Raw genomic sequence first — 23,467 nt, forward strand, 5'->3', positions numbered from 1 at the left:
ACATACTGCTCATCACATGCACTCTCCCTCCAGCTCTCGCTTTAATCTAAATCAGTATATTACTCAAGTTGCCATCGTAACATTAAGATATCAAGAGTAAAAGAAAGTACCAATATATTTTATTGAAAAGACTTGTATCAATATAAAAAATACATTTGTCTGATATATCATGACATATCCTGCGCTGTTTTCAAACATTAAGTACAGCTGCAGTATATAGACCTGTGGAATGCACATGTTGGCAGATTATCTGGTGTTTTTGTGTAACATTAGCTACATAACAAACATGTTTTTATTACATCAGAATAGCGTTTGTTAAAAATAATTTTGGATTTCTTTAAAAAAAAAAAAAAGTTTTACATTTAACAACCATGTTGCCTTTAAATGAGTGATGTGATCACTGACGGCCCAGCGTAATCCTAATAATCCAGTAGGGTCGATTGGCTGATGGTGCACTTCTTTTACACTCCATAATGACCAACACACAAACACTACAGGCATTACCTCAGCCATTCATCCTTGGATAACCAAGAGCTGCTGAGAAGGAGCTTGAGTAACAGATTTACACTGTAATATACACACAGCATACTACACTGACAGCTATATTACAATACAAACATAAATACAGTTACAGAATTGCAGAATAAAAAGTCCAGAGGATGAAAGACTACTTGGCGGGTACAAAAAGTGAAATGTTTAAAATAGCCGCTCCAGTTTTGAGTAGATCAGTTTGGTTCGTCGATTGGTCTGCGACAGTAAGGACAGCAGTTGTGCTGAAGCACCAGGAGCTCGTAATCCTCACTGTGGAACATCTATGAGAAAATACAGACGGAAACATTAAAACATTCCAGAATTAAGAAACCTGAAAAGACATGTCATTTACTGAATACAAGCAACTGCCCAGGATAAAAAGTAAGCAAAACCTGGCTAAGTAAAGAGAAATGACCATATGGCTCACACCAGGGTATACAAGCTGTGCATCATAAATGCTGTACCTTGAAGCAGGTGGGGCACATGGTGATGCTCACATCAGGCAGCAGGGAGCGGAAGTATTCCCATTTGAGTGGCCTGGGCCAGCGTTTGATCAGGACGTCCCTCCTGCTCATGGAGCGCAGCACCGAACGATTCACCTTGACTGGGACAAAGTTCGAACCCCCCTGCTGCTTGGACACACAGACGAACACATCCACATTCTATTACAGACTCTGTCCTTTCACCCTGTCCAGCTGGTTTGCCCAGTTGGCAGAATATTAATCACCTCATCTATTTTGTCCTTCTCCTCTTACCTCAAAGCTCATTTTGGCTGTAAATGGGTCTTCCTCCGCATCATCCAAACCATCATCCATCCTCATAGCCTGGAGCTCTTAGTGTTGTTAATTCAGAACAACTAACTAAAGCAGTGTACACATTTCACACATTTCAGCATTATATTTTTCACTCATCACATATGTTTCCTGTGATGACATTTGCAAAACAGGAAAACCCTTTAAAAATGACCCCTAGAGACTATTCTAAGGCAAAGTGTTCAAAATCAGTTGTGCCTGTCAGTCACATTGTGGCTCTGGGAGAACAGAGCAGACCTCAGTGCCCTTGAGTGTCTGCTGGCTAATGCAGGTTAATCCCTGCACTAGGGCTGTGGCTGTGGCTCTTGGAGGGTTAGTGTCATTAAGATGAGACAGGAGAGCCTCACTAACCCTATTAGCTCAAGAGCTAAGATGACTTAGGCCTGACAGCTTACCCACAAGCACAGAATCAAGGCCAACGCAGACTAAACAGCTTCTTAGAACTGTCACAAGGTGGAGGAGAGCCACGTGTTTCATTCTGAAGAGATATGCAGTGTATAAGGGCAGGAATAGAGACTCTCGGGACAAGCAGACTAAGGACTTAGTAACTCATACAAATCACGCAAAAAAAATCTGTTACTTTTTGTGTGTATGTGTTCGAGTGCAGTCGCATACTGTAGTGATCAAAGGATACCACCATTGTCCATATCCTGCCATCGTGCATCCCTCTGATCTATGTGAGGAACTTCCAGGTCAATCAGAGACAGAGCCTCCTCATCAATGATGCCCTCCTCCAGGTAGAACTGCACCAGGGGCAGCACCTCTGTACACAGCAAGATACGCTACTTTAAAAAAAAAAAACAGCAACAACTAATGGAGTCCTGTCTAGCAGCTACTGCACACAGTGTGTTTGAGTGTCACTGACCATATGATGAGGCTGAGTAGATGAAAGGCTGTCTGCAGTTGATGCACACACTCCCCTGGTTGTTCAGCAGGGGGTTGTTAGTGGAGCAACGGTAACACATCATGCCTTCAATCAGGTCCTGCAGGAAACATATCGAGTTTTAAATATGAGGACACAGGGCAGAAGGAACTGCTTTGATAGAGCAAGTTAAATGTACATTCACGCCTTGAACGCACCTCATTATCGTGGAAAGGTTTGGAGCGAATGATGAGGTTACCCAGTTCTATGGACTCGTGGAAGCGTGAGGGAATGTGCAGCTCCTGGAGCTTCTCGTAGGAATACCTGGCAAGCTTATACGCACCCAGTTTTCGACTCTGCTTGGCTAATGCATACAAAGTGTTACTAATAATTACATTAAGGAAAATGAATGTTAGAGTAGGAGTCGGCTCTGGAATATTGATTTTTAGCTATCTTATTAAAAAATAATATGGGAATGTGAATTCATAAATAAGTAAAGCATATTGCCTCGTTTCTCTTAATGAGCAGAACAGCATTGCTAAGCCAACAACACTGGCGGGATGCCTTGAAAGGAATACCTTGGTTAGTTTGTTTGTGGTCTAATTTGAGGAAATTGTTGCTTATTTGTATTTATATAGAGACAGGTTGTTAGGAGAGCAGCTCTGAGAGTGGCAATCACAGGTCAATGAGTTGCAGCTGTAGCAGCGCTACACTGGCACTTCTCCATCACCTAAACTCAGCACTGTTCCTCTCCTTTCTGCTCCACTCAGCTACTCTCCAGCTCCTCCTACACAACATGTTCTGTTCCATGGCTGGAGCTCTTGATAAATACACATCCTCCTATTGTGTAACTTGTTGAGTGCAAATTTGTTTTGGTGACATTGTCTCTAACTGTTGAAATCAAATTAAGTCTATCTAAACCGAAGTTCAGAATGTTTGGAACATTTCAGTTTGGCCTCAGAGGATCCCAGCAGCTCAGCCTGATTTCCTCCTCAAAGGCCGGGCCTTCCTTCCTCATGCCAGCCTTCACTGTGTGAGACAACACTGATTTGTCTGTGTGGTCGTGGGTGTGGAGACTGTGTGTATTTGTCCAAATTAAAACTTGTTGTTCAGTGTGTTTATGTATGCATGCGTATGCAGAGAGTTCAGTAATCAAACCACTTGTTTAGATAACAGAATGTACCTCTTGCCGGCATCCTCCCCTCCTCCCCATCATCACCCCTTGTCTTTCCCTCAGCAGCAGAACAGTTTCCGCTGTGGTGCCAACTCTTCCATTTTCTCTCCTACTTCTCTTTTCCTATCTCTTTTCCACCATTCTTTCATCACTGTCTTTCACAGTTTTGATTTCAGAGTGGTGTGTCTTTCACTGAGAGTTGTCCGGAGAGGAAGAGCTTCACAATACTGAATATTAAAAACATTTCCTTGATATCGTATGGTAGAACTTTGTCAAATGTTAGGATACACTTTAGATATGCCTGCTGGTATGTTCTTGGTGAGGTTGTTCAGGAGGAATCTGCAGATGTTGAAGAGTGTCTCTGGCATGTGGCTACTGAAGGGCTCATCCTGAAGATAGAAACAGGGAAGGGTGGAAGTTTAAGAGACGAGAAAATAATAGAAACCACTGATAACAAATAGAAAAACAAAAGTACTCCATTTCTCTCACCCCCACCCCCCAACCCCTTCTTAATTATTTTACCCTGGTCTAAAAGCAGTCTAACCTTTTTTAGTGCCTTATCCCTCCTAACAGAGCCCTGAAGGGGAAAGATACAATTTCTCAAGCAATCACTACCAGCACTTTATCCCCAAAAGTTGATAGTTCAAATCTATAGTGCCTGTCTGGGAGAGTTAAATTGAGATATAGAGGTTTCCTGCTCTGGTCTGGATCACAGTGATGTCTCTCTGTTGCAGGGGTGTGACCATAGCAGAGCAAAAAGCTGAAACAACAAACTCAGAACACTGACACAGGCCAGGTCACTCATATATGCTCATAAGCAGGAATTGCTTGTTTGTAAGTAGGTTAGGGCTGGGGGCTTGCAGAGGACCACTGATGAGGTTGTCATCTTGCGCTATCAAGCAGCCAGTTACCATGGTGATAGGGGTCAGGGAGGTTTCAGGAGTCTAATAATGGTGGCTTATTCAAGCTGATATTTCCCTTCATTGAATTGCAACCTGAACTTAATGGCCTCATTTTTTTTCTGTTGTTAACTTTACCTAACACCCTCTGTCTATATCTTAATTCTTCCTTTAATCCTAACTCTCTTTTTTTTTTTTTTTTTTTTGGATTGACATAATCTTGCAGAGCCAGACCTCATTCTTGTTGAACTCACAGCAGTCTGTAAAAATTTGTGTACAAAAGCTCACTTGAAAATGGCAGAAAACACAGTGGTCTGTCAGTAAAATATAAGAAAACTATAGGAGAAACATTTGCATATTTGTACCCATACAGAAATCTAAACACTAAACACATAGTAGGTACTGTTTTACTATTTCCATGGCTAAGAAATTTATCTGACAGCGAATCAAATGGACACGTCAATATTTCAAAGTCTTATAGTTTTGTCTGCTGCAACTATGCAAGATGAGGGCTGACGGGTATCCTGTTCTCACCGTGTAGCGCTGAATGGAGCGGTAAACATGGTAGAGCTCAGCAAGGTGCTGAAAACGCTCAAACTTCTTTAGCATTTCATCCCTCTGTTCTTCACTTTCTGATTCAGACAAACACAGACATACCAGAAAGATTAGAAGGAACCAAAAAAGGCATCCAGCTTTACAGGAAAAATGTGGTTGCTTGCACTGAAGATAAAGCTCACCTCTGGCGATGTCCAGACACTGCATAGACAGCATCCAGTAATAGTACCCTGCATCATTGAACCTGTTCTCCACCACTGCATTATGGGTGAGCTGCTCCAGGACTTTCACAGCTTCATTCTGACGCCCAGCCTTGTGAAATGCTAGAGTCGGAGAACAAAAGTGTTGATTGATTCATTGCTAATATGTGCGCTTCAAAAACTGTCTAGTCTTGAGGTAGTTCTCCATCTATTGGGCATTTCAAGACAAACTTGTTTATGTACTTTTTAGTCACACATTTAATTGCATTTGAACTTCTCTTCATAGTAATTATTTCTTAAACACAAAGTAAACATTATGTAGAAGGACTTTATTCTTGTTTTCTTAAAGTTTGTGTTTATGAAAATGTATCGTATGTAATATATTGTGTCTATAATCACATACATAGCTAATCTGAACAATATGGAAAAAATACAGAATTCTTTTGTACCTAAAAACACACACAAAGATGTATATGTACATATAAATACACACGCAAGCTGAGTAACTGGCAGGAGTAGTTCTTATCTCATACAAATCAGAGATATTCTGATGCTATCCCAATTTTTTTTACATGTAACAACCAGCATATGTTACTTCCAAACAGAAAGGCTGTACCTGAACATCAAACACCAAAGCATTTTGACTTTAAAGCTGTAATAAATATAATCACCATTCTTTATGTTCATATCAGAGGGTAATTAGAAGCAGCATTAGGGAGTCGACCCCACTAGTGACCCTGCCCCGGCAACCACAGCGGAGGTCAGGACATATTAGTGGAAAACATTTATCAGTCTACCTAATGGGATACAAACCACATTCAGCTGCTGGTGGTTGCTGGTAGTAATGGGAACACACCCCTTTCCTCTTACAGAAACACAAAACACAACCTGACAAGGTTGCAGAGCACAGCAGTGGGTGTCAACATTTTCTAGCCTGAGCTCCCATGCAGACAGATCCACCTAACATTGTGCTCTCATGGAAAATAAAGACAACGCACACATCTTTAGAGACAATTGTAATCTCATCACAGACCTATGTCAGCTAATAAAAGACATCCTCAAATTAAAGAAATGGGAAATCTGGAAAATAAGAAAACAGCCAAACTGCCCTTAGGTGAGATCATCCAGAATCTCTTATAGGACCCCTGACAGTCTAGAATCCTATTTTGAGAACAACTGAGCTCCAACTTAAGCCCCTAACAATAACATAACAACCCTCTTCAGCTGAGAACAGCAGTGCTAACTATTTCTAAAATTGCTATTGAGAAGTACCAGTGCAACCGGCAGAATCTGAGTCATAATATCCACTAAGTACCACAATACTGCATCACTGCTTGACTAAAATACACACAATCTGCAAAATGCATGGCCTGTTCAGTCATGTACTCCATGTCGAGACAGGCTGAGGAAGATTATGTCGGAGAGGAAATATGCCTGCTGAGATCATAATTATAAATCTATGAGCTGATTATAACTATGGATACAGTTGGTAATCATCATCAGAGCCGCTTGTAGTAGTGGTGATTAGAGGCATGCATGCATGTCATTCAGTTAACAGGCAGCCCAGCTCTGTCCTGCTCTGCCTCAGCAAAGAGGATCATGTTTTACACTGGATACAGAGAATCTTAAGGAAGTAGTGAAAAATATCCATGTCCAGAGTTGGCTGGGTTTTATCGCTTCCATATGTAAACGGTGGCTGCTGAAGTAGACCTTAATGTTCACTAAAATAATCCTGGAAACACATTTTAAAAGAGAATGTTAATGTATACGTTGGAGTCTCCCATACAGGCTTCGTAAAGGTGAAGCTGCAGCCTTGTTGGTGATGTAAACTCACCTTTTTGTGCCTCCTCGAATCGGTCATTCTCTGCCAACCACTGGGCATAAGGCACAAAAACATCGTATTTGAACTGGGTGTGCTTCTCCACCAGTGAGAAGGCCTGAGAAATTGACAGGTGAGATGACAGAAGAGATGTACAATAGTGTATGGTACTAGCTGGCTTTATGAATTTAGTCCAACAGCTTGTAATATATAGAGAACAGTGCTGTAGTGCCTTGGGTAATTATGGCTCATCTGCAGTCGATTAACTAGATACAAGCTACCACACATTTTTCAGAAAAAAAAACGCACATTACCTGAAGTCAAAATATTTTTATGACATTATTAATTAGTTGAGGACAAAGCAAAGTATATGAGCTAAGTTGATTTCACACTCAATTAACGGTAAAACTGCAGCTCTTATGCAGTTTGAGCTGTTGTAGCGCCCTGTGGACACATATTTGCCTGTCATGGTGACTAATTAAGCTAAACGCCCTGTGGCAAATTCTGAGCCAAGAAACACACACCAGTCATACCATACAGAAACGGAGAAAGAAAAAGAGTGTGAGAGTCTGTGTGTGTCCCAGGCTTGTGAGTCCAAAGTCATTTAAAGAAATACTTTGTTTTAGAGAAGAGTGGGAGCAGTGAATAGCCTCCATATGGCTCATGCTGTAACTCTGTATGTTCTGCAGTTTGGTTTTTTGGTGTCCACCTCCTCCAGAGAAGCACATAAAGCCTACCAGTTCTTTCAACCTCTGCTTCCCTCCCCTGCTCTTTCTTCTTTTTCTCTGGGGATTAAATAAATATTCCAGGAGACTTCCTCAGACGCTACAGCAGAACCATGTGATCATGATTTGATGTTCTGTTTTTGGATCTACTGTTTCGGCATGCAAATCGCCAATGTGCATCTGTGTAACACCTTTAACTCGATTATAGGCTGCAGATGGATTAAAGAAATGCAATATTTTCTTCTTGTCTGAGCAGCATGATCCACCCTGATGGAGGAATTTGATTGGAAGCAGAACAGAGCTTTAAGCTGATACTCTTTCAGTGCAATAGAGTGTTTTGAGCTTCTCACTGCCTAATCATCGTGTAGGCATGGATTCAGAGAAATCCAAAGCTGGATGATTAGTTTTGGAGTGTGTGTGGTTTTGCTTTGTCAGTGTATGAAGAAATTAGGCAGACATATTGTGTTCTTGTTTACATTCAGCTGTGGTTACGCTAACCGACCCAGTGTACTTTTTGGAGACACATGCAAAACTGAACAAGACATTGAAATGGAAAAGTTTAGTTTATGACGTGTCTTTGAGAGCTAATTTCAACCTCACATGGCCACGTGCCAGAGTACGTCAGTGACCTCGTAATTCCTAAAAAATGGCCTCGTAGACCTGCTGTTTTAGGCCTGCTAGCTGTTTGTATTGTAGATCTATTATAATTCTTTCACTTGTTCTACTAAACACATGACATATTTTTAAATTACTTGCGCATGGTCTTTTAACAGTGTGCTTATATTTAGCTTTTCTTGTGTTTTTGTTCATATATTTGAGATGGCACTTTGTGAAAGCACTTTGTACTCTTGAAAAATGCTGTACAGAGGAAATGATTATTTTTAAGCACGGTCCCATGTGTTTTACATTATATTAATGTGATGTCTCAGGACTCTGTATATAAAGCATAAGGCATAATGAGTGGAGCAGGTGTGCATAACTGTGTCAGACCTCTTCCCAGTGTCGCGTTTCTACATGCAGGTGCACCAGAGCCTTCAAGTCGCCCATCTTGGAATAGGTCTCTGAGGCATAGCCGTGGTGCTTCAGCCTCTTGAAGTGGAGCGCACATTTTGCCAGCGGTTCGCGCTCAGCCTTGTCTAACTTACGGGCGATGTCGATCAGCCTGAGCGAGAGAAAAGACGAATGAGCACACACAGAGAGGAAAGATAAACCCTCAAATCCACTGTATCAAACTATGCTCATGACCGTAGAAAGAATGCGAATCAGTCAGGGTCACAAGCTGAATCTGTTTCAGGTTAAAGAGCTCTGACTGTGTTCAACTGCAGTGTTAGTTGCATTGACCCACAGGTAGCACCGCAGGAATCCAGCAGTATGCAGACAGTGGGTCAGAAGGAGTCAGCAGGGAGCGCTGACATGACCACCGGATATCAATTTACCCAGTTTTCAGCATCACAGACACACACCTTGAATTCCCACTACTCGTGTATGAGTGAAACCAATAGACAGGTGATTGCTCCTGGTTACTCTCTTAGCTGTCATGGCTTTTCTTGAGCATCTCAGATACTTCTAATGCTCTGTATGTGGAACACATGGTCTTGATATTTACTATTGGTTCCCTGTGCTACAAAGTATGCAGCACAGAGCAAAAATGCAACCAGAATTAGTTCAAGATGAGGCTCATGAAGGCTAATTCTGGACCATTGTTGTATTTTTCCCCTGTCATCCCAGTAATCAGAGAGTGTTTAGTCAGTGTCTGAAACCCTTTATCTGTTAAACCTAGAGAACCGAAGAACTGACAGTTCCACCTTTGTTAATAAAACTGACACATTATAGTCTGAGAGTCTGGAGTTGACAATTTTAACATGATAATACTGACTTTTGCATAAGCGATAAATTAAAAGAACCAGAGGTTTAGATGACATTAAAATAATTATACACATCTCAAAATGTGGTTTAGAGAAGGTTAAACAAGAGTAACGTTATATCTACGGGTAAAAGACTGCTTTGAAATGTTTAATACAGCGACTGACACCTACATGTCTGCCCAGCCGTGCTCGCCTATAATGTCTATGGCTTTTAGATGTTCTCCTGCTGACAGGTACATCTCCGCTGCTGCCCGCGGCTCCTTGCTGCTTTTAGCCCAGTCTGCCTGCTTGGTCATCAAAATCCGAGAGCTCTTAGGGTCTGTTGCCCCAACAAAGTCCTGAAAAAAGAAAATCCATGGTGACAAACTTCTTAACATACTATTTAATACCTGAGACATCCCCATTAAGACCGATGACAAGCGACAAATGTAATGCAATGCAACATAAAACACAGTTAATGTGATAAGAGGAATCCAAATAATAATCTGAAGTGAACAAGGGAAGTTCAGTTCAGACAGACAGAGCCATGTGGGTCAAGTCTGAGACAGGAGGAAGAGAATCACACAAACAGCAGGCAGCTAGAAGGCCTTTCCCTCCGGTGTCCGTCCTACCTAAAACAAACAGCCTGTGGGAGCAGATGGCCACACAGCCACATAAATATACAGCAGCCACATCAAACACACATACAATCTGATACATGCACATGCACAAATATACATGAGCAAGTCATGGCTGTGTCATCTGCTCCAACAAAGTAATGTAATGCTGATGATCAAAAGTGCTCCCCCGCATATAAACATAATAAAGCATAAAATTTGCCTCAGGCTCAACTGACCCAATCGTCAAAGTTTTTCTGTAAGATCTTTGCTAGATTTGTCCCCCGTTTCCAGCTGTAACTATGTGTGTAAGTTGCCCTTGTGTTGTACAGGGATATATGTGTAAAAGAACGCCATGTGTGTACTGATCATATGATATATGTGGAGATTCCAGTGATATACGAGGAGATGAAAGACAGACGGTAAAAGGGGGCGGTCTGAACACAGTGCAGGGCCCCAACTTGGCATAAGTGGACATGATGAAGAAAAACATATGTTCTAAAGTCCTAAAACATGCAATACTTCACAGGTCTTTCTGTCTGTATTGATAAAAAGGTATGTTGTATGTGCGTGCCAGTGTTTTTGTCTATCAGTGATTTAATCACCTTGGCATACTCAAACATGCGCAGGTCAGTGTACATGCTAAGGGCTCTGGATTCATGGCCAGTACGCTTGTAGAGCTTGGCTGCCTCATGGAATTTCCCCTGGTAGGCATAGACGTCTGCCAGGAACAGCTCATTGTCGTTCTCACCCCGCTTCTTCCTCTCCTGCAAATCAGTCAACGCAAACACTGGCATTTGTGCAGAGATAAACAGTCACATACATGTACACACACACTTGCACACAACAAATTCAACACACACTAAAAATCTACAGGCGTGCTGGATGCAATGAATATCACTGTTGAACCTTCATTGAAATTCTTCTACCATCAGTCACAACGATATTATTAAATGCAATGAATTTATTTCCACATCTACTCATTTTATTTAAGAAAGTAGACTTAAAAATGGACATTTCAAAGAGGAACACAGCACAAAGAGCCTGTCCTTTCCTCAGCATGCATACTGTGAAGGATTGTGCATGTGCTTAGCTGTGTGAAAATGTCTTCTCGCATGTGTGTGTGGACTGGACCAGAGATGGTCAGTCAGGATACAGGCTACTCCCTTAGCGTCTTAGTAAAAGCCTAACAATTAAATGTATAATGAAATTGTAATAATTGCAACTGGCTTTTTGATTATGTCAGTGCATGCCCTTGTCATAACACAAAAAATATGGCTTTACAGAATCCAGAAGATTTTTTTCTTGTTTTTGTGGGTAGTAGGTATTACCTCAATGCTACTGATGAGCTCCAGGTAGCGCAGGTCTCGGATTCTAATGAAGGCCTGCAAACGGAGGGACAAGGGAATGATTTAGATGGTAGTTTTATGTGGTAATTTGCATTACTAGCTTCTTAAAAATGCTGCCTCAGAGATTCATTAGGAACATTGTTATATTGTTTATTTGGTTCCTTGTGTAATGTCTACAGAATGGGGTTGAGTGGTTTGCAGAACACATGATGCCAAAGAGTAAGGTTACTGTCAAACAAGGTCTTTAGTTTAGCATATTTATAAGGTTTATTTTACTAAAAGAAGCAAACTGTGTAGAATAAAAACACTGATCTTAATCAGAACAGTTTGTGTGTGCCCGACTGGCCTTCTTGGCAGTGTCAAAGTCAAGTCCCTCCAGGGCTTCAGTGGCCAAATCCCTCCAGTCACTGTCTGTCACACCTAGACAGGCAATCTGGTAGGCCTCCTTAAACATCTTCCTCTCCAGGTACTGGTACATTGGTGCTGACTGGGCGGTGAAACAACACAGTCAAAACGCATTAAAATTTTACTTTGTCAAAACAGCGGCAAACTTTTAAAAAAAATATAGGAAGATAACAACAGACAAAATGAAATCTTCACCAAATACTTTAAAAGATTATTAAAAACTGATTAAAAAGCTGTACACACATATAATTTATGTCTTTGTGGTCAAAATTAACATGGTATTTAAAACACACCACGAGCAATTATGTGCTATCATTTCTACATTATGACAGCATTTAACATCTTGGCAGGCTGTCCACATATTACCCACCTGAGGCACCTCTACCGCAGACATTAAATAGATATGAAGACAGAATATCTTAGAGCCATTGTAGCCGACCATAAAGCCTTGCATCTTTTGCTGGTGTACAGGAAAGTTGCTAGCCTTGATGTTAAGGTAGCCGTTCCCAGAGAAGCACAGCATGTCCTCACACTGGGTGTTCCAGGCCACGCTGTTAGCATTAGGCTCCTGCAGGGAAAGCAAAAAGGGTAGAGGAATAATAAGGTTTAGAGGTGACTATGGAACACAGTATCCAAGTGCGCATAAGTAAATGTGTTCCTGTACCTAATGCAAATAATTAAACACGCATGCACGTTTCTATTTTGTTCCACTCCACTGCATCTCTGAAACACATTTCAAAATCTGCCAAATTGGGTTCCTCTACGAAACCCTTCCCACTGTCTCCTGACCTGAAAAAGTAGTTCTTTACTGTTGATGTCATAGACAAGGAGAGTGTTATGCTCATCCACCACAGCCAGTTTATTGCGGGAGGCGCTCATGTCCAGGCAGCGCACTGATGTTGACAGCTTCAGCAGCGTAATGGGGAATGGGTTGTCAACAAATATCTTCAGGATCTACAGCACAAAAGCAACGACCAGCAGAACACAATTAAAACAGCAAATCAGTGGTAATGCTAGTTAAATTTACTAATATATGCTGTGACTTGTACTCCAATTCACTGATGAATAAATCTTGTCCTCGTCCTGGAGACAGCAGTTTCATTTATGTTCAAATTCCTGGACCCCTGTCACGTAAGAATGACTGCCATTTCTAAGGTAACTTACCGTGGGAACACATTTTCTAGAAATACTCACAGCTCCGTTCTTTAAGCCTACAAGAAGGCCCTCTCTGCCTGGTGGACCACCAATCACTTTGATGTAGCGAATTAGAGATTCCATCACCCATTCTTTTTCCCTGACACTGGTGAAGGACAAGCACTGGAGCCTCTTCTCCTGCACAAGAGCACAGTGGGAAAGGTGATACCACAATTATACATAACAAATGAAACCGTGACTAGCTCAGCATGGCCAATTTATTCTCTTTCTATAATTTCACAGTCTATTTAGCTCACCCTTTACGTTACTTGAACACACTCGTAAATGTCTAGCGGATCTTAGCACATTGTTCGTTTAAAGGCTGCAAAGTGTGGTTCAGTGTCAGGAAGCGAAGCCATAAAGATAAACAATGATTTGATTTGACAGAGACATACACAAACCATATGAACACAGCCCATTCATAAGGTCGAAAAGTTGTCGCAGGCATGAAACACGAGTACGCCCGATAGAGAGATCTGAAGTATCTCTGTCACACACAGACAGATTTAAAAGGAAATAACCTCTGTGTTATGGCTGCTCCTCCTTCCCTGCCAGCCTCTGTCAAGCACACAGAGACAAGATGCAGAGAGGAACCCCAAGAGACACCCACTGGTCAACAGACTATGGTCCTTCCTCTTATTCATCTGTCTTACTTTATCCAGCTTGAAGAGGGTTGAAAAGGAAGGAGGGAGAGAGCCAACAGAGCACATGCACAGCTGGAGCCTTTTGCAAGCGAGGCAGAAACATCTGGAGAAGTAGCAATTTCATTTCTGGGCTGTTTGGGCTGCTAGTAAATGGCTAAACACTGATTCACTGCTTTCATTATATTAATAGTGCTCAAATGTCTCTACAGCCTCTAGCACAATAAAGTGTGTTTTAGTCAAATTCACAAAGGACAACAGTGTCAGTGGAGGTCAGAAGAATTTAGTCTGTAAAGTATAACTGAAGAAAAACTGTTTCATGATGAAAAAAGCAAAACACAAACAGACTGTAGTAGCAGCAAGCAAGTTAGGAAGTTGAGATTTTTTTTGTAGATTTTGCTCTGTTTTTAGAAATACTATAATAACAATGACTACGGAATCCTATCTTTTCTGACCTGACACAGAATGATGTGCTGGGAGCAGACCACCAGCAAGTTGCATTCAAATTTTCTGCAAATTTTCTCCTTGATGTGGTATTTCATGTCTGAGGAGTCGTCTGAGAACAGCTCATAGATGAGAATCTTCTCCGGTAGCTGAATGGCAAGACGGTTTCTGTAGATGGCGATCTTCTTAACCAGCTCACGACACTTGATCCTCACTAAGAAAAATAGGGAATGAGTGAGTAGATATGCTCAGTAAGGAGGGTGAGGAAGGCTCCATTAACTTAGTCAGTCCATCTTTTAAATAAGTCTGCTGTAACCGTTTTTTCTGCAAACTTTCCAGACTGGTTTTCCTGTTTATGTTATGGCATTAAATACTGTCGTATCTCATTAATTAAAAAAAAAAATCTTCCCATATTAAAGCTTTCCCTCAAAAATTAGACATCCATCTTTTGAATTACAGGCTGCCCCTATGAAAGGTTAATTGGATCACTGCTGATTGTTGATATGACTAATATGACAAAAGGAAACTGACAATGAATCCTTATTTAAAATATTATCCATTCTTCAAGCTTAGTTGCAAAATGCTTCTTGCCTCTATAACATTGATGTCAGTGTGACGCTACTAGACATACAACCTATTATTTGGAGAGGCATCACAATAGGTCTTTCATCATGAGCTCAATAGCCTGCTGCTCAAGCAAAAGTGCACCTTTTTGTTCAGTGATGAGGTGCTGGACGATGACATCGGTCATGCTGTCTCTATAAGCATAGCGATCCTTGTAGAGGCCATGAACCGTACTGAAAATAAGTTGGTAGCAGGCAACGGTCCCATCCTGGCAGCCCAACACCTAGATAAGAGACAACAATGTAGCAGTACATCCTATTAACACCTCTAAGAAAAGACTGAGAGTGGGAAAGTGTTCCCGTTGTTAAAGCGTCTTCACCGTAGAACTGAGAGAATCAGCCTGCAACCAATTCTCTCTTGCATGCATCATCACTTTCAGTTAAATACAGTGTAAAGAAAAACTGTTAAAGTGTTACTGTAAAATAAAATGACTTGTGTATCTGTGAAAAGGGAACGTGTTGTCAGATCCAAAAAATGTATCATATGAGACTAGCACCCTGTACGTCAGGTCTGAGCTTTGTGTGTTTGAGTACATTCTCATACACCTTCTCTCATTGTGACATGTTTTATTAATAGTAGGACTAACTTTTCTAGGCATATGGCTTCACAAGCTGTGGACCCACCACAAAGTTGGTGTCAGGCCTAACCCGGCATGTCCACACCCAGGCATTCTGCTCTCCAATGGTTCCTAACCGCACACCGTCTCTAGTGTAGAGGGACGCCTGTTTATCAGAGCCGCCCATGACTATATATTCGCCCCTGGAGAAGTAGCTGACGCAACACGGGTCATAGGTGAGAGTCCTGTCTTTTCCAATCTGAGAGAGACAAAAAGTGAAGAGGATGTCAAAATAACAATAAAACAAGCATTTCTTATATTTATTGCCCGGGGGCTTGGGCCAACACCTCCCCCTGTCTGGGCTGACACACTTCAAAGTCTTCAGTATATTCAACCATCCCTTTGAGTATTTCATAAAAAGCCAAACAAAAAAGTGTTTGTCTGCTTTAAATTGCCTCTATTGCATTAGTGTTCAAAGTCCATTTGCACAGCATCCTATCAGGTCACCCGATTCCGCACATCTGTTTCTCCTCACTCCATAAAAAAAACTCCCTGACAATCCATGGTTATTTTCCTTCACTGTGAACAATTCCTGGTGTTGTAATCAAAACAGAATGTTCATTTAAATAGATAAATAGGCCGATGACAATATATGAGCCTAAGGCATAACGGCAGGGTAATGAACAGTGCATATTTGTCTATAATTACGATATTGCCCACAGGGAATTTAGGAGGAAGGAGGGATACTGAGGGGGCCATTAAAGCATAGCAGGATCACTTCCAATGTACTGTTATGGTTTCAATAGACCTTGACAGTCTGATTACAACAGGAAACACAGATCCTAAACTTAGTAAAGTGTTTCCACTACATATACATACTATACATATTTTGGACAAACAGACTCAAGTATTCATGTTTCTAACTGCTACAACAAATCATGGTACATACAGTGGGGTGATGTTTCAAAATGTTACAAGTCTTCTGGTATTTTGCATGAAAAGCAATAAAACTGCTTGTGTTCAGTCTACTGAAGGCCTTTGTTGAACAGCTTTAAATAACCAAAGAGAAATATTTCTCGTGACATACTGCAATAACAAGACTCAGTATATTTGTATACTGCCAAGCCATCATGTTGTCTCTACTTAAACATAGACTACAATAATTGCAGATTCAGTGTTTTCACAAGTATTACACAGACTTTTTGTTATGCACCTGCTTTCCACTGAGCTGATAGAAGGAGAGTTTCTGACCCCAGTCTGCCACAGCCAGAATGTCATTGTGCTCATCCCTGTGAAAATACAACAAAATGACTTTAGGCAAAGGTACTCACGACATTATTCTGCACTAATGGGGGCTTTGGTTGTTTAAGTAATAATGACAGAAAAAGGCAGAGTAGCTAACCTTCAGCTATAGGACATACAGTCAACCTTTCTGGCTTCTTGTGATGGAAAGCAGTAGAAAGCTTCACTATTTTTTATACTGAACAGTCTTAATTTCATGTTAGGAGGACAGAATATTCTGTTATTTGGGAGCCTATGCACCTATACATCTAAGCTCTTGTGATGAGAGAAATTCATCCTGTCAAAAATGCCCTGCATTCCTTAATTCCTCTTGTTTGGACCTCTGTGTGATGGCCAATCATAAATATATGAAGCAACCCAGGAAAGATATGCCTGTTGTGAATGCATCTCTACCAACCTCCTGCATTTTTTGCTATCTGATTGTCTTTTTTCCTCAAATAGCCTGTACAGTGGATCTCCATAGTGGCGACTGGTGTACTCCTGGCTTTGGCTGTCAGGGGCATCATAATCCTCTCCCTCACTGAGACAGTTCCCCTACTCTCTGGCTGACCAGTGCCACCTGCTGGCCTCACAAATTATTCACCTAAGCTGCAATGAACTACAATTTGTACATCATTACTTCAAATTTTTGCAACACTGATGGACAGTTCAAAAGTGTCTGTGGCAGTACGAGGAAATCAGTGTAATAAATTGGTTAAAATAAGATGTCAGTCTATTTCTATAATATTATGTTCTGATAATTAAGAGGGACTAACTTAGAGGGATTCCAGGCTATAGACCAGATAGGAGAAGAGGAGCCTCCTGGACGCTCTATTTTGACTTTCTCCTCTCCGTTCTTGTTCCGTATGCTCACCACTCCGTTCATCATGCCGAGGGCAAGGTACTGCCCATCATTTGTCCACCTGCGATTGAATGACTCACTGCAACATCAATGCATCACATGAAAATGTACTACTGCTGCAGAAATTGACAGCTATACACTTACCCGCAACATGTTATTTTGCTGCTCACTTTGTGTTTGTTCACAGATTTTTGCTCTGGAGACCACAGACCTAAACATGTAAAAAGTGTCAAAATGTTCACTGCTCCATGTGAGTCTTTACCTAACACATGTATAGGCTTATAGCATGCTATGTATAAGATTAGAAAGTCCAGAATTGAATTGAACTCACCAAAGTCACCAGAGGAGCAGGAGGCAAGTTGGTGAGTGACAGGGTTGTAGGCAACACACTGGATAGAGTCATTGTGACTACAGATAAACACAAAAATAAAAAAGGAGTGACCAAAGAGAACTGACTTAAAAAAAGAGGCCTGTACATCACGCTGTAATAATATTATGTAATACAAAAGTGATGAGTAAAAAATACTTACGTATATTTTAAAATACCCTCTAATTTAGAAGTCCAGATGATGATGCTTTTGTCTGCTGACCCAGAGGCAAATCTTTTGCCTGGAAAAGAATGCACTTGTTAGTCGATAAAAATGGTGACCTACTGAAATAAGAATATATAGCAGACAAATGTAAAACTAGTTAAGTACCATCTTTGGCATAGGCCACACAATACACTATGTCTTTATGTCCTTTTAAAGGCTGGATAAGAGCTCCATCTGATGCATCATACACCTGCAACAAAAACACATCATCTGTAATAATGTGTACATTCTTTGGATATGTGTCTTCCCTGGTCAAAGAAAACAGTAAAGTCTTACCAGGACACGAAGCCCTGCAGCAATTATGAGTTGGCTTCCATCTGGCTTGAAGGCAAGGTCATAAACACTGCAACAAAGAATAACAAATTGGTATTGAAATGGGATTAGATTGATTAGTCCCTAACAATTTTAGGGATCCATGCATCACTGAAATCATATAGTAAAGATTCCCAATGGAGCTTTTCACCTCCAGCGCTGCTGTTGAGAAGTTTTTTTTATAAATACGGTATGTCTCATACTGTAATCTCATGTGTTCAGACAGAAATGCACATACACGCATGTGCACAGAGATGATGTAATACACAGCCCTGCAAATAGTTTCATACTATTTCACAAACCTAAAAGTGGAGGTCGTAAACTATTGTGAATTAAAATGCATACTAAAAACACAACAAAAACTTAAATACATATTTTTAAAAATCTGGTTTCTATGAGGTCGCATTCAACAAGCACTGAAAAGTTTACCTGAATCGCATGGACATACGCTGTGTTTCTTGGTGTAAAACACTGAGCATAAATAAAACACAGTCCATTTAAGAAAATACATTGAACAATGCATTCCAGATATATTAAGTCAACTGCATATTTGAGATAGTTTGGACGACTCAGCTTAAAAATCAACGATATCTTTATTTGAGATCTGGCACATAGAGTGGTTCATTTTTCAATACCAGCGATTGTAGGATTAAGTAAAAACCACTGACAGATGAATTAAAAGTGAAAATGAGCTCAAATGTTCAACTTAAAATTTCATTCTTAACCTCTGAAATGGCACGATGACAAAACATATCTTTTTAAAATTTCAGCAGTTTGCAGACGTAAATCTGAAGATAAAAGTGAGAAAACCCAATCAAGTAAAGTTACTTTAATTCTAAAAATAATTTGTTTTAAATAATGTTGATATTTTGTAAAAACAGAATCTATTGATAAAACACAAGTCTTTTTAAAAATCTTGGATAATGTTAGTTTCGTAGCTTCCTGAAAACAAACGTATCATTTACAACAAGTAATTGTGCAGGAATAAACACCGAACGTTAACCTGTGCTAGCTAGCTTAACATTAGCTCCGACCCGGAATTATATTGCCTTGCAAAACAACACTGACACGCTAGAGAATTTAAAGAACAAACAATTTGCATGACAACTTGTACAAAAGACGTCTAAACTGTCGTCAGTGTCTGCCTCATTTGTTGGCGATAATCGAACCGCTAGGGTGCTAATGCTAGTCAGCTAGCTAACAGTAGTTTACATAGCAACCACTGTTGCTAACCACCGATCGTTACATCCCAGTATCAGTCCGACGTCTACGACCAAGACGTGATCATTGAGAGTCTTACCATTGTTCGCGAAATGTTTCTTTCCATGCTAGAACGGCTCTCATTTCCACTGTTTAAGAGCAAAAAGCACTGATAGATGTTTTATCAACAGGTTGTCGCTGCTCGGTCGGGGGTTTTTTTCATACTAAGCTCCGTTGTCAGGATTTGTTCGTACTGCGCAGACTCAGATCTCCTCGCTACTTCCTGTATGTGTTTGCCATGACTGAACTTCCACTGCTGTGTTTACATGAGAAAGCAACGGGGAGAACAGCGTAAAAACACAACCGAATGAGTTCGAGGTTGATCGTTATTCATGTATGTAATCTCTGATGATGTTTTCGACCGATACTGTGGACAGAGATCATCTAAATCTTGCTGTTGTGAATTCCGTGTAAAGAGGACAGAGACCAGGAATGGCTGCTGATGTGGAAGTAAAAAGTAACCTACTGGACAATAAGCTTTAAGGCAGTCAGCTTAATTTCTGGCTTCATCGAATTTGGATAAAAAAAAACAGCACAACTCTCAAAATACATCCCACTAGCTATGATATGGAGCTGGAGACCAGGAGAGACATGGATAACCAAAGTCACAAGGACGAGCATGATTCGTGGCACACTTCCACTATGCCCCCTGGCTGGATGAGAGAAGTGAGGCAGCGGAAAGCAGGCAAGACAGCAGGCAAGTTGGATGTCTACATCACAAGGTGACTCTGTGTTTTCTTGTAAATCTGCCTCTAAATTATTGTTCCTCTGATTATGACTAAGTGTATCACAGATGCAGTTAAATCGGTGTGTGACGTTTCTGTTGTTTCAGCCCCCAGGGACAGAGGTTCCGATCAAGAGCATCCCTGCACGCTTTCCTCCTAAAAAGTGGAAATGGGAACTTAGACATGAACGTCTTTGATTTCACCACGTCCAAAGATGATGTCGCTGCTACTTTACAAATACTCCCTTCCAGAGTAAAACAGAAGAGACGAAAGAAGAAACATGCAGATGGACACCAGGAGAAAACAGAAGATGGAAAAGAAACTCTGGATCCACCCCCAAATAAGTCTAAAAAAGCCTCCTTCTCAGTCATAAGTGATCCTAAAGACAGGAATGTAGAGAGTGCAGAAGAAACTGGCCTCGGTGGGACTGATACTGTATTAGAAGTTGGTGGAGACAAAACTGATCAGACTGGCTGCTTACAAGCTGCACTTTCAGGAAAGCTGGATGATGCAAAGCTACAGAAGAGCCCTCAGAGAGTGGGCCTGCTGAGAGAGAAGCTGCTGAGACTCGCTCCTTCCAGCAATCAACAAAGCATCATCGTTGTTCACAAGGATGAACAGGCAGAATCGCAGCCTTCAGTCCCGACTTTAAAAGTTGATCCTGTCACTGAGAGCGAGAACGAAGGTGAGGATGAGCCAGATGCAGATGAAACATGGCTTCACAGCGAAGGTGACGAAAAGCCTAATTCTGAACTGAAGGCTGATGTTGACCGTCATGTGGAAGAGGAGGTGTTGTTACCTGACATCACAGATGGGAGCTGTACACCAGCCAGAGAGTCCCAGAATAGTAAGCATCATCTGGAGTGTGTGACAGCTTGTTAAAGTCTTTTAATTGTTTTGGTTTAATATTTATTTCTTAAGTTATTTAAAAAATACTGTTTCACATTTTATCACATTCTAGCTTTCCATTATCCAGTTTGTTTGTTTTTTTTTTTAACCAGCTTTTGCATTTTTTACCTATAAAAGAAAAAAAATCAAAGACGCCAAATACATAAAGTGACACAAAGAACCTTCCAAAAAGTGTCAATCTGATAGGACAATAATAGTGTCAGTAGTTTACAGGAGCGTGGAGGTGATTGAATAACAGTACTGCATTTAGCAGGCCATTACAGGACAAATTTGTGCTTATGGAGCCTTTGTGCATATGTGATTTGCTCCAACACATCCTTTTTGATTCCATAATTTATATGAGGTAGGATCAAGTTCCAACCACCTAGCTCTAATACACTTTATGATGGCTCCTGATATGATTTCTAGCCAGCAGAGAACTTCTTTAGGGCTCCAGAACATAGTTCCATTAGATACTTAACCAAAAAATGTAAAGTGGGATTTATCAGTGGTGTCTGAAAGTATCCTGTTATTACTTTACATTTAAAATAATTAAATAATAATAAGCTGAATACACGTTCTTTTCTCCCCTGTTTTTAAATAATGCATTTTCTTATAGTCTGGTCCAAACTGCCTGTACTTATAGTAAACTTAAAGTTAATGAAATTTTTTAAAAAATATATTTTATTGCACACTTTATCTTTTATACATTTTTATTTTTCTATTTTTCTGTTTGCTGTTTTAGTCTGTCACTTTTAATTATTCTATTAAGAAAACTGCACTTAATTCAACTTGCATTTACTGTTTTAGATTTAGCTCATTTAATTTTATTCTAGGTCTATATTTTGTCTGTACTTTGTATTTAATCTTTCACTTTTATTTTCGTTTTGCCTCTGTGTATAGTAAGGTGTTATCTAAATATACTTGCTGGCTTGTCAGCAAATATTTTGTTGTTCGTAGACAGAAATGTTTTCTATACATTGGAGGGTTTTTTTCTGTCTGTGGCTTTTTAAACAATGTCCCATTTCCTTGTGTGATATAAGAAAATTGCTGATTTATTCCTTAAATATATATGTTTCCTTGTCTGTCTAGAGTCCAAGAGTGTGGAAGACAAGCGGATAACAAGCCCTTATTTCAGCGGGAAACCACTCAGAGATGGTAATGTTTGAATAGATTTTTTGATACAAAAAGCTTGTGTGTATTTGCATGTGGGGCGTAAATATCAACATTTATGAACTTAAATAATATGTGTGGTTTACGAGAAATATACTTGGTCCACACTCAGGCCTTGGAGCACCCAGGAGGAAAGCCTTCAAGAAGTGGACGCCCCCTCGATCACCCTTCAACCTCGTACAGGAAACCCTTTTCCATGACCCCTGGAAGCTCCTGGTTGCTACTGTTTTTCTGAACAAGACAAGTGGTAGGATCCAGCCTACTCACAGTGCAGCATTAACCAGCTCCAAAGCCTGAAATGTCACTCATGTGTTCCATACAGGTAAGATGGCCATTCCAATATTGTGGCAGTTTTTTGAGCGATACCCATCTGCAGAGGTCACCCGGGAGGCCGACTGGAAGCCAATCTCTGAGCTAATGAAGCCGCTCGGCCTGTATGAGCTCAGAGCCAAAACACTCATCCGCTTCTCAGGTGAATGTGCTTGTCTGTTAATGGATTACAGCATCCACATCTGTGTACATGCAGTAGGCTTTTGCCTTGGTTCTAGTCAGAACATATGAAGCAGTATCCGTTGCTTTTCTCCTGTGTAGATGAATATCTGACCAAACAGTGGCGCTACCCCATCGAACTGCATGGCATCGGGAAGTACGGCAACGACTCCTACAGGATCTTCTGCGTGGGAGAGTGGAGACAGGTGGGTGTGATCCCAGTTATTTTATTCCTACAGGACCACATTGGTTTTGTAATCCTAATTGATGGTAAACCTGTTATTGACTCGGTATTTTTATGTCAAAGGTGACACCTGAAGATCACAAGTTAAACAAATACCATGCTTGGCTGTGGGAGAACCATGAAACTCTGGGAATCTGAGGCATCATCAAGTATGAGAAACAAGAACGCAAAGACGATTTGCTGTGGCACAAACAAGAAAATCAGTTAACACTGTAGTTCTTGAACTATATTAGCATTATGTTGAATTTGCAATTTTAAAGCTGCGTTGCTTAAAAATTATGCATTAACATTCCAAAGATAAACTTTCTTTTAAAAAGTTTTACTCCATGTTGAATAAAGTGTTTTAAGTGGTTTAAAAGTTGGAATGAAGTGCATTTCTCAGTCTATCT

At 40.6% G+C, this 23,467-nt stretch overlaps 2 protein-coding genes across 3 annotated transcripts; one reads left to right on the forward strand and one right to left on the reverse strand.

Moving 5' to 3' along the window:
• Positions 1 to 102: 102 nt before the first annotated feature.
• On the reverse strand, positions 103 to 19,738 carry ift122 (intraflagellar transport 122 homolog (Chlamydomonas)). Its single transcript, XM_023273127.3, has 29 exons — positions 19,600 to 19,738; positions 18,264 to 18,330; positions 18,093 to 18,177; positions 17,925 to 18,003; positions 17,726 to 17,802; positions 17,539 to 17,605; positions 17,309 to 17,455; positions 16,465 to 16,540; positions 15,319 to 15,510; positions 14,780 to 14,918; positions 14,083 to 14,285; positions 12,987 to 13,124; positions 12,582 to 12,746; positions 12,163 to 12,360; positions 11,734 to 11,874; positions 11,370 to 11,423; positions 10,644 to 10,805; positions 9,614 to 9,780; positions 8,568 to 8,739; positions 6,868 to 6,970; positions 5,016 to 5,156; positions 4,813 to 4,910; positions 3,668 to 3,768; positions 2,424 to 2,589; positions 2,209 to 2,326; positions 1,978 to 2,106; positions 1,287 to 1,363; positions 996 to 1,160; positions 103 to 812 (listed from the first exon to the last, which is right to left on the reverse strand). The coding sequence occupies exons 1-29, from the start codon at positions 19,641 to 19,643 to the stop codon at positions 726 to 728; spliced, it is 3,558 nt and encodes a 1,185-aa protein (XP_023128895.2). The 5' UTR covers positions 19,644 to 19,738; the 3' UTR covers positions 103 to 725.
• Positions 19,739 to 19,773: 35 nt separating this feature from the next.
• Positions 19,774 to 23,443, forward strand: mbd4 (methyl-CpG binding domain protein 4). 2 transcript variants are annotated; one of them, XM_023273129.3, is made up of 7 exons: positions 19,774 to 20,281; positions 20,392 to 21,131; positions 22,265 to 22,330; positions 22,458 to 22,592; positions 22,668 to 22,817; positions 22,937 to 23,040; positions 23,142 to 23,443. In XM_023273129.3, exons 1-7 carry the CDS (start codon positions 20,127 to 20,129, stop codon positions 23,214 to 23,216), a joined length of 1,425 nt encoding a protein of 474 aa, XP_023128897.2. In that variant the 5' UTR covers positions 19,774 to 20,126; the 3' UTR covers positions 23,217 to 23,443. The 2 variants fall into 2 exon arrangements, with proteins under 2 accessions (XP_023128897.2, XP_023128898.2); XM_023273130.3 differs by having other exon boundaries at positions 20,115 to 20,256.
• Positions 23,444 to 23,467: the final 24 nt, after the last annotated feature.

This window comes from Amphiprion ocellaris, chromosome 8, assembly GCF_022539595.1.
Source record: "Amphiprion ocellaris isolate individual 3 ecotype Okinawa chromosome 8, ASM2253959v1, whole genome shotgun sequence".
Lineage (NCBI taxonomy): Eukaryota > Metazoa > Chordata > Actinopteri > Pomacentridae > Amphiprion > Amphiprion ocellaris.